The sequence below is a fragment of the Halichoeres trimaculatus genome, unplaced genomic scaffold (genome assembly GCF_033239565.1).
Source record: "Halichoeres trimaculatus isolate MK-OKI-2021-1 unplaced genomic scaffold, fHalTri1.1 fHalTri1_scaffold_14, whole genome shotgun sequence".
NCBI lineage: Eukaryota > Metazoa > Chordata > Actinopteri > Labriformes > Labridae > Halichoeres > Halichoeres trimaculatus.
In genome coordinates, this window is record NW_027437192.1 from 14,942,880 (window position 1) to 14,958,040 (window position 15,161).

The 15,161-nt window shown below is 39.8% G+C and overlaps 1 protein-coding gene across 1 annotated transcript in view; it reads left to right on the forward strand.

Annotated features, from left to right (window-relative positions):
* thsd7aa (thrombospondin, type I, domain containing 7Aa) overlaps window positions 1–15,161 on the forward strand; it is a 190,169-nt gene that overhangs the window by 163,411 nt on the left and 11,597 nt on the right. Inside the window, exons 21-25 of the mRNA XM_074686508.1 lie at window positions 4,099–4,244; window positions 4,930–5,104; window positions 7,692–7,865; window positions 7,987–8,082; window positions 12,738–12,820. Of these exons, the coding sequence (XP_074542609.1) occupies window positions 4,099–4,244; window positions 4,930–5,104; window positions 7,692–7,865; window positions 7,987–8,082; window positions 12,738–12,820 (674 nt within the window). The remainder of the gene's footprint in view (window positions 1–4,098; window positions 4,245–4,929; window positions 5,105–7,691; window positions 7,866–7,986; window positions 8,083–12,737; window positions 12,821–15,161) is intronic.

Below are 15,161 nucleotides of genomic sequence, written 5' to 3' on the forward strand. Positions count from 1 at the left end.
ATTAAGTTTCACTTAAATTTGAACACACCAGCCTGTCAGGCTGCTTTGATGTCATAGTGCTTTCATAGCTTTAGGTAAACCCTCAGCGCTGCAGGCTGACAGTGCTCAGCTCTCTGTTGTGTGCTGAGGAAAGTAAGCCTCGTCTTTATTGTAACAGAGGCAACAAGAAACGTTTTATAGTGTGAGAAATGACGTTGTTATTGCCTCAGACCAATGGAGAGGGAGATCATAATGTCCTCGCATGTAATTCCACAGGATCAGACCATTGATTGGCGGTCCATTACGAGTGTGTGCTCTGGGGCCAGGGGAGCACTCTGCTCTCTGCGAGTCCTTGAGAAGAGCAGCAGCCAGAGGCAACAAGAGCAAACAGTAGATATGAAACCAATACAGGCTTTAGCTATTGTGCTAACCTTAATCTGTCCCCAGGCGAGGAGGATTTCTGTGCTTGTGCAGTGAAACAGCAGGTAGGCCACAGGAAGAGGGGGCCTCCTCGCTCTCTTTCCTGTGTTTCCTTTTTATCTCTATCTGGCTGCGAGGACAAACTTCCCTGGAGAAGCTGGTTTCTGTTCCAGAGCCAGGAATAGAAATGAGCTGGGCTGTTATTTCAAGCAAATGAACATACCTGGAAGCGGCAAGGTGCTGCTATCAATCAGCTGGTGTATTTTCCTGGATATGTCCAACCTGCGTGCAGAGATAATCATGGCGTTGTGTGTTCTCCAGCCAAACACTGATAGGGACAGCTGGTACAGGCCCACACACACACACGCTCAGCCGAGCTCAGTGCCACCCAAACACTGCTACGGCCCCCTGCAGAGACAACACTGAGCATTAGGATCATTCTGGAGGGTGATGACTGGTTTCCCTGGACATAAGGAATGAGCATCTTCTGCAGGCGAAAGCAGGACTAAACCATGATACAGGAGACAGTGAACTTTGAGTAAAAATCTGGGGCTTAGATTTAAGTGAAAAAACTTAATCCTGCTTTATATATTTTTTAAAATTTATACAGTGAGATGTTTACCTTTCCATTCCAAAAAAAGTATACAGGAATGCAGTCACAAAATGTTGAGCGATTGGTGTCAACATTGCATGCAGTTATTTTAGGATAACTTTGTTTTATCACTGGTCAAATCAACAACATTGACATGTTTCTGGAGTTTATGTTGGGTTGATTTTTTTCACCTGATTTCTCTCAACCTGCCAACCTGAGGATGTCCCTCAGACCTGATTATTCCTCAGTGGTTGCTGGCCTGACCCAAAATTGATCTCTGCTGGATTTTGTGTTGCTGCTGCCTGCTTACATCATTGACATGAGCACCTGCATGCCTAGCTCATAGGAGACAGCTCAAACTCAGAGTGCTTAAAGTGATATTTTAATTCTGTCTGACACATAGTGTGAATTGCTTTGACCTGTTAACTCAGCTATCTGAGGATTTGTAAAGAGATATGTTTTGTTCAAGAGTGCAGTGGTGTCACTTTTTCGTAACAGCAGCATCAGTAGTTATGGCACGGCAGTGGTAACCTGTAAGAGACATGAAAAAAATGCATGGGATTGGAATAAGATAGCATCTTAACCCTATCCCCCCAGCTCTTTATTTTTTCCTTTTGAATTATGTGGCACTTTGGTGAAGTAAATAAATAGTTCAGATTCATCATGTGTAACTTGAATTAACAAAAAGTTAAAAAAAAAAAAATTGTTGTTTTTTTTACTGAGTAATCTGGTAGAGGAAAAAGTTTAGTTACAAGTATTTCTGGTCATGCAAAGAAAAAAAATCAAAGCTTAACTGTGCATCCATTCCCCTCATATGTGTTTCCTCTCTTCACTGAAAAGCAGACCGATTTTACCAAACTGATGCGATCAGATTCCTTTGGTGTTTTATTTATTGGGAAAACAACTAGCTAATGCTAAATCACTGGCATGTTACACTTACAGTTTGACTCTGCTCCTGTGCGTGGTTTCCACAGAGGGCCCATTGTTTGATAGTCACAGAGGATTTTGGCAGCTCCCTCAGTGTTTCATGCATTTTGGTTTGTTAGCTGGCAGCTGGTGAGACCTGCTGCTGGGGAATCATCACCCTGGGACATGTTCATGATAGTGTTCAACATTAAGTGCAGTTCTGCAGGGCCTGGCAGTGACAACATTGGAGATTACACCAATTAGTCCTTCATGCATTTGAAGAATGGATGTTAACGATCTCTCTGCAAAGACCTGGAGCTCTGAGGATGACCTTTTGAAGCAGATCAAACGTTTTTTGTAATCATCTTCTGCATTTATGAGAAAACTTTTATGATGTGAGGACTGATGCTGAAGAGCTTCACAGAATTTTTGATGAAAGTTACACTATTTTGAGACCTACTTTTCTATTTTGTTTCATCAGTTTTGTGGCTACATGCTGTATTTGTTTTAAGTGCTACAGTGTTTAAACCCAGTGTGCTTCTCTTAAGACTGCAGCTAATTGAGAAATTCCTCACATCCCTCACCTCAGGCTGCTGGTTAAAATGCAGAGTGAATTTGGTAAAGGGCGCGTCTGCCCTGCTCCAAAATCGAGCCCTCTAACATAAAACAAATACATGATTAATTTTAACAAAGGCATATAAATATTCAAAATGGCTACAGGGCATATGATGTAGCCCCAAATTTGCAGTATGGTTTACGTCAGCTGATAGAGAAAGATGGTGCTGAATTATTACATCGTGACAGAGGGACAAAAAATGAAATTCAGCTCAACTTTATTAATACACAACTTTTCATACACGAAAGCATGCAACCCAAAAGTGCATCACAACAAGAAAGGAAATTACAACAAAATAATAATGAAAAATTAAAAGAAATAAAAAAAATTAAAATAATCAAATTAAGTTAAAATCAATAATTAAAATGATAAAATACATGCCTTTAATTCACAGAGTTTTAAGAAATAGACTGATGTGGTCAGATTTCTTTCTGCAGACTAAAACTCTTGTCAGAAAAATTTTGAACAATTGTAGATTTTTGAGAGATTTTTTTGGTAACTCATTATGAGGTGAATAGCAATAGTCTTTGTGCTTTGATATAAAAGCCTGAATTAAAATTTCAACCGCAATATTCCTAACATGTTTAAATGAGGTGCTTATGACCTTGTTGACATGAGCTTCAAAATTTTAAATCTGAATCTGAAATCACCAGGTTTGTTATGTTTGGGTTTTACTTGGTTCTGTTTTTTCATTTACTTCTAAAGAGTTTTTGATAATTCAAACACTGATGTCTGTAAAACATGAATTAAGAGACTGAAGTACTTTTGGGTCATATGGTGAGATGAAATGTATATAAATAGTAACTAGGATGTTTAATGTGTTTAATGTTTGATGTGTAATGATATTACCAAGTGGAAGCATGTCAAGTAAAAAAGAAAATGGGAATACCCTGAGACACAAGGACCCAGGCTGACTAAAAACAGTCTGTCTGGATAAAACACAGTCAGAGACTTTTCCTTACTTATTTTTCATTCATGGGAAAATTAAGCTACTTGTGAGTCACTTGGTTGTAGGGTTGATATTTGATGAAATCCGACAAAATCTGATGAAACCTGACAAGATGGAGCCACAAAAACAACAAAAACAAGAGATAATTCAGACTTACAGCCTCAACAAAACAATAATGGTTAAAAAATTTAATCAAGCCAATAAAATGATAATAATAATTTTAGTGTCATGCCCCCTTAAGTTTTAACTGATTTTGAATTTTATTGAGTTAGAGCTGTGAAATTGTTCATTATGCTAAATTTATAACACTAGCTGCACAGATTTGACCCTTCTTGATGTATTATGTTGGCTCGTATTGGACTCTTGCCTTTGTTTATTCATGCCAGCCAACATTTGGATTTCATCTGCAGAGTCTGCTGCAGCCCCAGAGGTTGAAGAAACCAGAGGTCACCTTGACAGACAATATCGTATTCCAAAGCGCCTTACACACCCACACCGTCCAGCTGCTCTGACCCAACTGTCTGCCTGATCTTAACAAGGCTCCAGCTAAGGGCCGGTCAAGTTTCAGCATTCCAGTCAATGTCCTCATGAATAAATGATGTCTACTTTTCCTCCTTCTTATCTGCGCTTCTGCAGGCAAGCTGTGGAGAAGGCGGACAGTGATTCAGGCTCCCCAGGGCGACGGGAGGCCGTGCCCATCCCAGATGGAGCAGTGGAAGCCTTGCCTGGTGAAGCCCTGCTACAGCTGGAGATACAGCGCCTGGTCTGAGTGCAAGTCCGAGGTCAGTCTGCCTCTGTCCTACTGTCTGTCAAAACTCTGCATCACAATGAGCTTCTGTTTTCTGTACTGTATTACAAGGACTACATTACAAAGACAGTAGACTGCTCTACTCTTAACTGCTACTCTCCCTTGCGCTGGGAAGATCTGCATTTCAGTCTCAAGTTTTACGAAAGATCATCAGGGATGAGGTCAGAGGTCTTTTTTGGAAAGCATTCAAACTCAATGGCCTTGGGGGTGCTGATACAATCTATTGACTGTCTGTTTTTTTTAGGAGAGCAGCTGTAGATCTCCTCCCTTTACTTTCTTGCAGAGTATCTTAATGCCGTTCTGAGTGATTCTGTAATGTGTTTAATTTAAGAGTTTAACCAGGAAATTGCATGTGTGGGCTCTTTCTGGGTACTCCGGCTTCCTCCCACAGTCCAAAAACATGCTCCTCAGATTAATTGGTCACTCTTAATTGTCCATAGGTGTGAGTGTGTATTTGAAAGGTTGTCCGTCTCTGTGTCAGCCCCATGATTGAATAGCGGCCAGTCCAGGGTGTACCCTGCCTCTCGCCCAATGACAGCTGGGATAGGCTCCAGCCACCCACGACTCTGAACAGGATAAGCGGTTCAGAAAATGAATGAATGAACCAGGAAATTGAAATAAGCCTGAGTCTAACACGTTACTTTTTTCCGTTCCATCAGGGGGCGAGGTGTGGAGAAGGTCTGCGCTTCAGGAATGTGTCATGCTTTGTGTCGGACGGGTCCGGTCTGCAGGACAGCAGCCTAGTGGATGATGAGCTGTGCGGAGACCTGGAGCCCTCAGTGGATGGAGATCCGCAGATCATCCTGCAAGAGTCCTGCACTGTCCCCTGTCCAGGTAAGATGACTGTGTGAGCTGGAACAGAGAGTAAGGCTGGTCACAATGCTGTCTACTGGCTAGTTTGAATAAAAATATGTAAGACAATCGGTTAGATAAACCTTTAAGGATAGAGTGGGACTAGATACCATACTTAAAAGAATATTAACATCTAGTAAAATGCTTCTTACTGAGGTAGGTAAGATTTACCACTACAATGTGAAAGTGGTAGAAGTAAAAAACAGAATTGATGCCATTCTTCCATAATTTAAAGCATAAAGTGAAGACTATTAGACTAAAACAGCATTTCTGACCTGCCAGAAATCTAACTGATCATCAGTCAATCAGATCACAAGAGCCTGTGTCCTATAACACTGTGTTTTTAACTGGTAGAGTGATTCTCACTGGTGCTTACTTATGCTAGGTTATGAAAGTTGTCTCATCGCGCTTCTTTTCCTTCATAGTGACCTTCAAATTTGTTTTATATTGCTCTTTATGCTTTCAGTTAGCTTTTTGTTAAGGATATTTAAAAAGAGAAATTGTTAAACTCTGAAAAAAAGAGTTTTCCAATTGCAACTAATGCTAATGTTTAAGTTGCACAGCTAATGCTAACTTGTAGCATAGCAAACACTTGCACTGATGGACGGCAACATATGGTAATATTTGTGTAGTGCAGCAAATACTAATGTTTAAGTGTTGACATGTAGCACGGCTAAGGCTAACAATTATGTTACTACTCAACATTAAAATAATGGATCAAGGGTTGTTGTTTTTTGTTTTGTTTTGTTTTTTTGCAAAAGAAAATGTCTATCAAAAAAAAGTTTTCCTTTGTCTACTTTTGGGTAGCATAGTTGATGCTAATCTGTTGCTAACATCCATTTAGCTTTGCTGATTTTAGGATTCAGCACAGTTTAGCCAATGCTAACTTCCCTGTAGTGCTTCAGGTTAAATGTTTGTGTGGCCCAGCAAACACTAACAATCCTGTGACCATTTCAATTCAAGAATTTCGTCCTAACATTGTCACTTTCAGTTACTTGTTTGATCTCAAGAATTTCCCTTCAGGGATTAATAAAGCATTCTATCTATCTATCTATCTATCTATCTATCTATCTATCTATCTATCTATCTATCTATCTATCTATCTATCTATCTATCTATCTATCTATCTATCTATCTATCTATCTATCTATCTATCTATCTATCTATCTATCTATCTATCTATCTATCTATCTATCTTTCTTTCTTTCTTTCTTTCTTTCTTTCTATCTATCTAATTAATAATTAAAATTGTGAAAATAAACAATGAGAGTTTGGTGCTAAAATACTTTTTGGGGGATGTTTTGGAGACTAAAGAATAACTACCTACCAGCAGTTGTTGTTGAAATGCACAGTCCAACTCAAATATTCATCATACCCAGGTAATGTCATCGTAATTTAATAAATATTATTAACATTCACAAATTATGGAGCACTAAGTCTTTGGCACTCTCATTGCAGCCAAACTCATTGTTTCCTATCTAGAGTTTTAGTTATCAGGCAACAAAAATCACAACATCAGTTCGTCTTTTCCTGCTCTGACCAACACTGCACAGCTCAGGTTTTCACAATCACAACAAAGAACTGACAGTTCAGGCACTTCCTTTTCGAGTGTGTTTGATTGAAGAGCTTCGAGAGGTCCACAAAGTGCCACACAAAGCAGCCCTGATGTTCACAGGTGGGAGGCTGCAAAGAGCTTTTACAGAGCTCATAATGGATGTTTTTGTATCTGGGTGAAAGGCTTTCAGATGCTAGAAGCTGCTGGAAAAAGAAAAACTGTGTGTGTAGCGACAGCAGCTGCTGTGTGTATTATATTGATAGAGATATGTGCGTAACTGTGTATACTTAAGCTGAGTACTCCAGGTTGTGTAGTGTGTGGGTGCAGTCAGTCCATAATGAAGTTTAATAGGCTTAGAGAGGGCCACGGGGTCAAACAGGGCTCAGATATGGTTCAGACTTCTTTTAGAACAGATTCTACCACAGTGGATGGATGTTTGCAGAAAATGTGATTATACACGTCTGTCCTTAATTACCAGATATTCCATTAATATGCAGAAATGTGCTCACGTCACTGGCCTGGATGCTTCAAAGAGAGCAGTGTGACCTATTTCTCAGACAATCTTATCTTTGCTCCTGGGCGCATGATTGTTGTGAGAAGTAGATCAGAATTTGGTGGGAAAACTCATGAGAGCGGATATATTGACTTCACTGCGGCCTGTTATTGAGCTCTTTGCACCTCCAAAACATCCCCACAGTGTGTGGAGATGACACCCCAATATACATATTTACCTGGGACTAATCGACACATGTTGTTTCTTTCTATGATTAAGTTATGCAAAGTCAATATTTTTACAGTTTTCCAAACTCTAGTCAGTGTATTCAGGTTAAAGTTACAGTATGCACAACTTTTACAAATAATCTAGATGTCCTCATTGATCGTTAAGAGGCTGTACAGTTTTAATGTAAAAAAAAAAAATTGCATAATTTTATAAAGTGTTCAACTGTGAGTTTCTTTTGCTGAAGCCCACTGAATCTCAGTCCTCTGGTGCTGAACTTCTTCTTTTTCCTGTAGGTGAATGCTACCTCACAGACTGGACTGTATGGAGTCCGTGCCAGCTGAGCTGTGTAGGCGGGGATGACCTGGGTTTCGGCTCAGTCCAGGTTCGATCTCGAGCAGTTGTGGCCCAGGATCCAGAGAACCTGCTGCAGTGTCCAGAACAGGAGCTGGAGGCTCGGCCGTGCACAGGTCAGTTTGACTGAGAGCCGTCATACAGAGATGCTGTAAATGTGTGCGTGTTATGTTTGCAGTTTAAAGCCACCTTACAATCAAAGCTGTTCATAAAGTTCAGACCCTGTGTTTCCTCCAGACGGTCAGTGTTTTGAGTACAAGTGGAGGACTGCGCCATGGAGAGGTTCGTCTCGACTGGTCTGGTGTCAGCGTTCAGATGGACTAAATACAACAGGTGAGACCTTCAATCTGAGCTGAAACAACCGATAATCAGTGTTGAAGGATAGCTGCTTCACTAGGCGGGCTTCTCTGTAATATTCAGAAGTTTTAAATTTGTCTCATCAAAAGTCATCCATCCATCCATCCATCCATCCATCCATCCATCCATCCATCCATCCATCCATCCATCCATCCATCCATCCATCCATCCATCCAACCATCCATCCATCCATCCATCCATCCATCCATCCATCCATCCATCCATCCATCCATCCATCCATCCATCCATTCATCCATCCATCCAACAAGTGTTCTCCAGAATAAAAAAGAGCTTTGCCTCATTTTTAATTTCAAACCATATCTGAGCATTCAGACAACTTATTGAAAGTGACCAAGAGGACTTACTGTTGTGGCTGGCAGGCTAAAATTGTCATTAAATATGTCTGACGACATTGTAGAGAGGTTTTTAAAAGAGATAGCCCTATTTGTCTACTAAAGAAATTTTTATTAACAAAAAAAAAAAAAAAAACAGATCAAAAACAGGGGATGCATTACTTGCTTAAAGCCAAATACAATTTTACATCCCAGAACAAAGGAGTCGCAGGTCTACTACTACATTTTCCATTTTTGTATTTTGTGTAAATTTGCTTTTTGGTCAAATATAATGTTCATTTTAAAACCAGAAAAGGACAATGCATCAGTCGCCTTAGAGCCATTTAAACCTTTTGACAAAGTGGTCATTTCATGGTGCAGGACAGAGGAGTTGCTCATCTACTGCTTCCTCTTTTTAACCTTTGTTTTTATTGTATAGCCTTGTTGAAAGGTGAAAAAAAGCTTTAAAAAAAGTTTTGGGTTTTTTTGATTTGACAACACCTTGCAGAAGATTGGAGTTGTTGATTTTCTATTAGTGTTGTGTTTCATTGAAAACATTTTGCTGAATTGAAAGTATACAAGTTAATGAAAATAGAGAAAAAAATCACTCTACAAACATGAAAAAATCCTAATCAGCATCTTGTGTGGTAGTTGTGTGGTATGATTTGACCCCTAAAGCCATCACATCATTGAATATTTATTTGATGTAACTTGAGCTGTAGTGTACCAGACCTGTGGCATACATAACAAATAAAGTGCGTCACCCTTAATGAACCATCCAAACATTTTTTTTTAAGCTCAGAGCTACTAAATGAAGAGTGATTCACTCTGATCTGAAGCTGCTGTAGGGCTTAATGAGCTTACATTTTAAAAGAGGGGCTTAAAAATACATTAATCTGGGATGAGAAAAAGTTAAAAGAACCTCCTGTGTCCTCCAAAAATGTAGACTAATCTGCATCAGCAAATAAATTTAAAAAAGAAAACCTATCCTTTTAATGTTTTGAATTTGTTTTCATTTTTACCTGTTGATTTTTTCCTCACTCTGAAAGATTCTGAATTCATTCAGTAAAGACTTATTCTGTCTCCAGCCAGACAGCCAGACAGCCACGTAAATGACATGAGATGCCTATCCATGTGAAATCAGACCCTTGACACTGTGAATACTCTAACAGCCTGAGTGAACCCGCCTGTAATCTCAGCTTGAGTCAAACCGTACGGATGTGACCTAAATGAGCTGAGCGTCGGCCGCTCGGCTTTGACACTTGAGGTGTTGAGCTGCTTGGAGCAAAGTGATAGTGTGAATGAGGTTACTTAAAACTGTCTGCCTTCAGAGTATCCCAGATAGCTTTTCAAGCATTAGTTGACAGGGAATTCTTGGAAACTGTAAGCAGATGAGTCTTTAATCCACAGCAGCGCAGCAGTGTCTGCGTAAGCCCATTGCTCATCACTTGTCGGGGTTAAGCTCAACTCTGATAACATTGTTCCCCAGCTCAATGCAGCATCATTTCTCAGGTGGTAAACCGTATCTGTGCGAGTGAGTTCCCCTCATCAGGGTACCCACTCCGAGGGTCTGGAGTCATGTCATGTTTCTAGTTTAGCTGAGCAGATGATACACGGTTTAAGTGAGCGATAGTATCAGTTCACCCACTGCTCCAGATGGTGTGTCTATGTGGGGTGGCTCAGACTAGCACATTGCAACCTTTTCCTTTTTTTAAATGTTTTCTTCCAAGCGGCTGCATTTCTTCTCATAAATATTCAAACTGAGCTTTCTTTCTCTTCCTTTCTCCAAGTGTGTCACCTCCATAATTATTCAAAAAACTCAGATAGATTACCATATTCCTGCAGACGTTTGGTTTCTGTGAGTGTCTGCCGGTTGGATCAGTGTCACTTGTACTGTCTGTCTACCTTATCCAGCTTATTTTGTCGCCAGTGGGATTCCACCAGGCACACCCAACATAGTCTTCCCTCCATACAAACCTCATATGAACTCCACTGACTAAATGAAAACCTTTTTACTGACAAAATGAAGAAATAAGTCAGGTGTTAAGTGAGGGTTTAAGGATGTAGAGTATCTCATCTTATGTGTTGCTGTGTGCAGTGTATATTTATTGTTATGTTGGGTTATGACAAAGCGATGACATGAGAGTTCTTGCCCCGGCCCTGAGGTGCTTCATTATAGTGTCAGTTTAATATGCTTACTGGAGGGTAGTGGCAGCAACAGAGCACTGATACTTCCATAATTCACAATGAGCACAGCCTTTAGTCCCAAATAGGACTCCCAGCAGGGACCTAATTTCCATGATTCTTTATTATGATCATTTTTCAGTTCAAATACATAGATGGATGAAATAGATTGGCTGCGAACAATACAAATGTACCACTTGTAACCCATCCTTTCCCATGTTTAGTGTTTAAAGAAGGGGTCGTCTACTTTCCCATATTTTAAATATAGATATAAACTTACAATACTGGATGTTAAGACTTAACCTAAGTAAGCAAGTACAAAGAACGAACAGTGAGTAGAGAAAAACATGTTAGCAGCATGTTTTCATAAAAAGAACATAATCAGCAAGTTATTCAACAGAGTCAAATGAACCCCTGCCCCAGCAAGTAGATTTTCAAACCTCTAAAAATCTTTGTATCATAGAAATGCATCAATTTGTCCGAAAACTGCTCGAAACAGTCTATTAGGGATGGGTACTTTTCACATCTGAAACAATTCGGTGTCAGTGCCCTGTACTTGGCAATTGGTATCGGTACTTAACGGTGCCAATTTTTGGTACTTTTGTGTGTTTGTGTGGTAATAAATATTAATTTGCTTAATAATAAAGTCTTAAAGTTATTCAATTTGACATATTTATTTCTCAATATATAAACTTGCAACGCTGTGTTCATGTCCAATATGGAAAAAATCACCTACTCTACCACTCCCTCATGGACACAAGGATGCATATAGGTACCTAAACAAGGTACCATTTGATTCTCTATGAATCGGTACTCATTGGTACTGCAGACAGAAATTGGTCAGTACCTATATAAGTACCAAATTCAGTACCAATCCCTAAATCCATTCTATAAGATATTACAATATCTTAACAAGATCTTCATGAGACGTATTGAAATGATGAGGTCATTGCATGATGATCACTGAAAACATAATCTGAAAAATCTGCACAAGTCACATTATAATAAACTCATTGACAAAAACCTTGAAACACCTGGCTGTTCATTAAGGTGGAACTCAGGTGACTGTGTGTATAGATAGGGAGATCAGCCAAAACTGGACTTTGTGCTAGCAACACTGCCAAAAAGATTTATCAGTGTCAACAGTGTATGTTTGTCCTAAACAGTGAAATCCAAAACATCAGTTTTTATCTCATGAACATAAGCATTAGCATTTTTACATAGTATATTTTACAAGTCCTTATCAAACTCAAGATACTGAAGAGTAAAACCGATCTGGCCATGGGGTAGTGATTTGGTTGATGTTGCTTTGCCAAGATGTGGATTGTTGTTGGCTTTTAAGTCTTTTTCACTTATCATGCATGTGCAGCACTTGAGTCCAAGATGAAGCCTCATGGAATGTTTCGTATCCTAACACAATGCTAACCAGACACAGAGGTTTGAACAGAAACCCTGTCTGTTTGAAGTGACCACACACCACAAGTCATCCCAGCCCATCATTGTTATGGTCACATATGTATGCTGCATCATGTAATGTCTGTGTTTTGCAGGCACTTGGTGTTCCAGTGGTCTGCACTTCAGAGACCACAATCAAAAATTAAAAAAAAAAAAAAAAAAAAAACAAACAAAAAAAAAAAAAACGTTGCATGGGTTTAAGTCAAATCTGTGTGTTATCAGTCTTCATGCAGTGTGAGTCCTCAAGGATATGGTTCAAAAACGGCCCAAATCCTTTTGGGGATATGAGTATAATTTTTTAAAGTAAGCTAATTGTCAAATCTCAGCAGTACTGAATGTGTTAAGTATCATTGTAATGGGCTGAATCCAAGTGAGAGCTGTTTTCAGAGAAACCAGAGCTGAAAGGAGTGCAGCAGCTTGTAACACTCATCGCCTCCAGCTTAAAAAAAAAATGTAGAAGTGTACACAAAGCAGATTAAAAACTGGGCCACAATTGTTCCTGTTCCGGAAATCTATTTTTGCTGCACTCTTAGTTTCTTTTTTTTTTATTGATGGAGCACAAGAAGAGCTTTGGGAGGGATTTATACATCTCACAGTGACAGACTGCAAATTTAAAAACCTCTGATGCTTGAGTTTGACAGTGTGATGTTTGTCCTGCAGGTGGATGCCCATCAACGGCCAAGCCAATGGCAGACCGATCATGTGACCCGCCCTGCACTAAGCCACGCTCTCTGTGCACAGAGGTGAGTCAAAAAGGAGTGATGATAATATCGCATTTGCCTGTGGTCAAATCAAATCCTCTATGAACTGTCATTTTCAGCTCTTGACTCTCTCTTTTTTTAAACAGAGAAGGTTAACCCCTTGCATTCTGTCCTGCTCAGTGAATTCAGTGAATTGCCACTGGCATCTTTTGGTGTTTTTGTATAAGCTAAAGGCTCTTTCCTGAGCTTATGGCTCCCTGGCCACAAGGTCTTGCACAGAACCAGTTTCCTCAGTTCTCTGAGACATGCTGGAAATTCATTTAGAAGTTCAGAGCCCACAAGCTGTGTCACTAGAACCTGTATACCGCTGAAAGTAGGTGTCCTGAAGGCCAGACTGAGCCGCAGACCTCCTGTTGGGATGAAAGCGGTACACCTGCATGGATGAAAGGAAAAGAAAAAAGGGCAGAGCTGAGGAAAAAAAGAAGAGACATATAATCTCACTCCGCTGTTGCTGGCACCTGTTGTTAATCTTCTGCAATTATCTTCTATGAACACACCTGGACTAAAACACTGCAGGTTAAACAACAGCTGCTGCTGGAACACAACGCAGCAAAGCGAAGACACAAAGAAAAGCAGATTTTATGCTTGAAAATGGAGGAAGATGAAAGTACAGTACTGAAAAAAATGTTTTCATCCTTCAGAGAAATGGGGAGGGGGCTTGACAGTGTGCCAGCCAACACGTTGTTTTGTGATTTTAAGTTTCACATTCAAATCCTCAATCGTTTGGAGGGGGATACACTGATCAGGTCATTGTGTGGGGCCATTTTTTTAATGGCTTCAGTTCTGCTTGCTGACAATGAAAGCAGCATGAAGTTGAGTTTAAGACATTAGACAGCTGATTAGGAGGGTCTTGGACTGGTCTAAAATGCTGACACTGACCTCTCAATAAGGATTTACGATGGGGTGGGTAGAAAAAGAATCCAGTGGGCTGAACTTTGACCCTTGATTGAAAACTGTCTGTCCTTGTTTGGCGTTTGGTCACTATTTGCACACCACATCAGAACACAAAGCATCCCTAGAGTAAGATATTACAAGTACTGCTAGTATTGAAATTGGTTAAGTTCTGCCAGAGAGGCAGCACTGCACTCCCTCTGGTTATTCTTCTTTTATTTTTTCAAGCACAGTGATAAAATCACCTGGTGCAAAGTTAAATCTGAAACTCCAGCTGTGAAGGATCCCTCAGGGTTCTATAAAGTGTTTCTGATTCTGATCAAGTTATGGTTATGTCTTAAAATTTCAGGGCTCTATTTTCCCATTAAGATATTTGAATTTCTGAATATGATGAAGCTCATTTCATTTCTTTTGATTAAGACAAAATTCCTTAAACCAAAAGAGTCTTTAATGAAATATTTCCCTTCAAGCTCTGTTTCTGCAGTCTATCTTATCAGCAAGCCGTGCATAGTTTTACAAAAGGAATAACTTTTCAGCGAGATACCCATAACACTGGGCTTAAAGATTCAAAGCTTTAGTTAGAAAAACAACACATTTTGTTCTTTAAAATATCTCTCTTATACTCTTAAGTATACCGTAAGTGTGCTGCCTAACATTGAGGAGATTCTTGCTCAAACAGGCCTCTGTATTGCCTGTCCTTTGTCTTACATTTCTCTTCTCTGCCCTGTTTTGGTTTATTAGAGCTTCCAGGGGCCATGTGGTTAAACTTCTCTGAGGTGTTATTGACCTCTCTCAGTAAACATCAGTGAAGGGAGGTGCCTATTTGATAACCCCTAGACGTGCTCCGGCTTTTATCACGGGCTTTTATCACCTCCATGTCTCCATCTATCTGGGGTCAGTGGAGATGTTATAGAAACCATGTGGGGGGGCTGAGTGCTAATTTTGTCTTGTGATTGTCACAAATTCAGTGAGGGGTTTGAAAGGATATAGATTGTTTTGATAATCATATCGGACGACAATGCATGTTTGTTGCCAACAGGTATAAGGTAAACTTTCCCATACTTCAAGTGTCTTGAAAACATGGTTTAACGATTCCCTTCCTGGTTTAGAAACCTAGATTTCTCAGAAAAACCTGAGGGCACGCCTTTGAAATCGGCACACATCAGCTGAGGCCTAAGGTTGTGGCTAATAGTTAGGGCAGAGGTCAAGATCTCCCTGTTCTTTAGTTCAGTGAAATCAAATGTTTGGCTTTTGTGAGAGGGATAAATGAGGGGTTTTACATCCTTTTTGTGAATGATAATAAAAATCTACTTGTGTCATCTTTTTCTTTTTATGTTGATGCAGTCTTTAAATATTTCCCATCAACACATTCTTCCACCGAGCCTCAGTCACGCTGTTATATATAGATGTCTTTTACTGGATCTCGACTTGA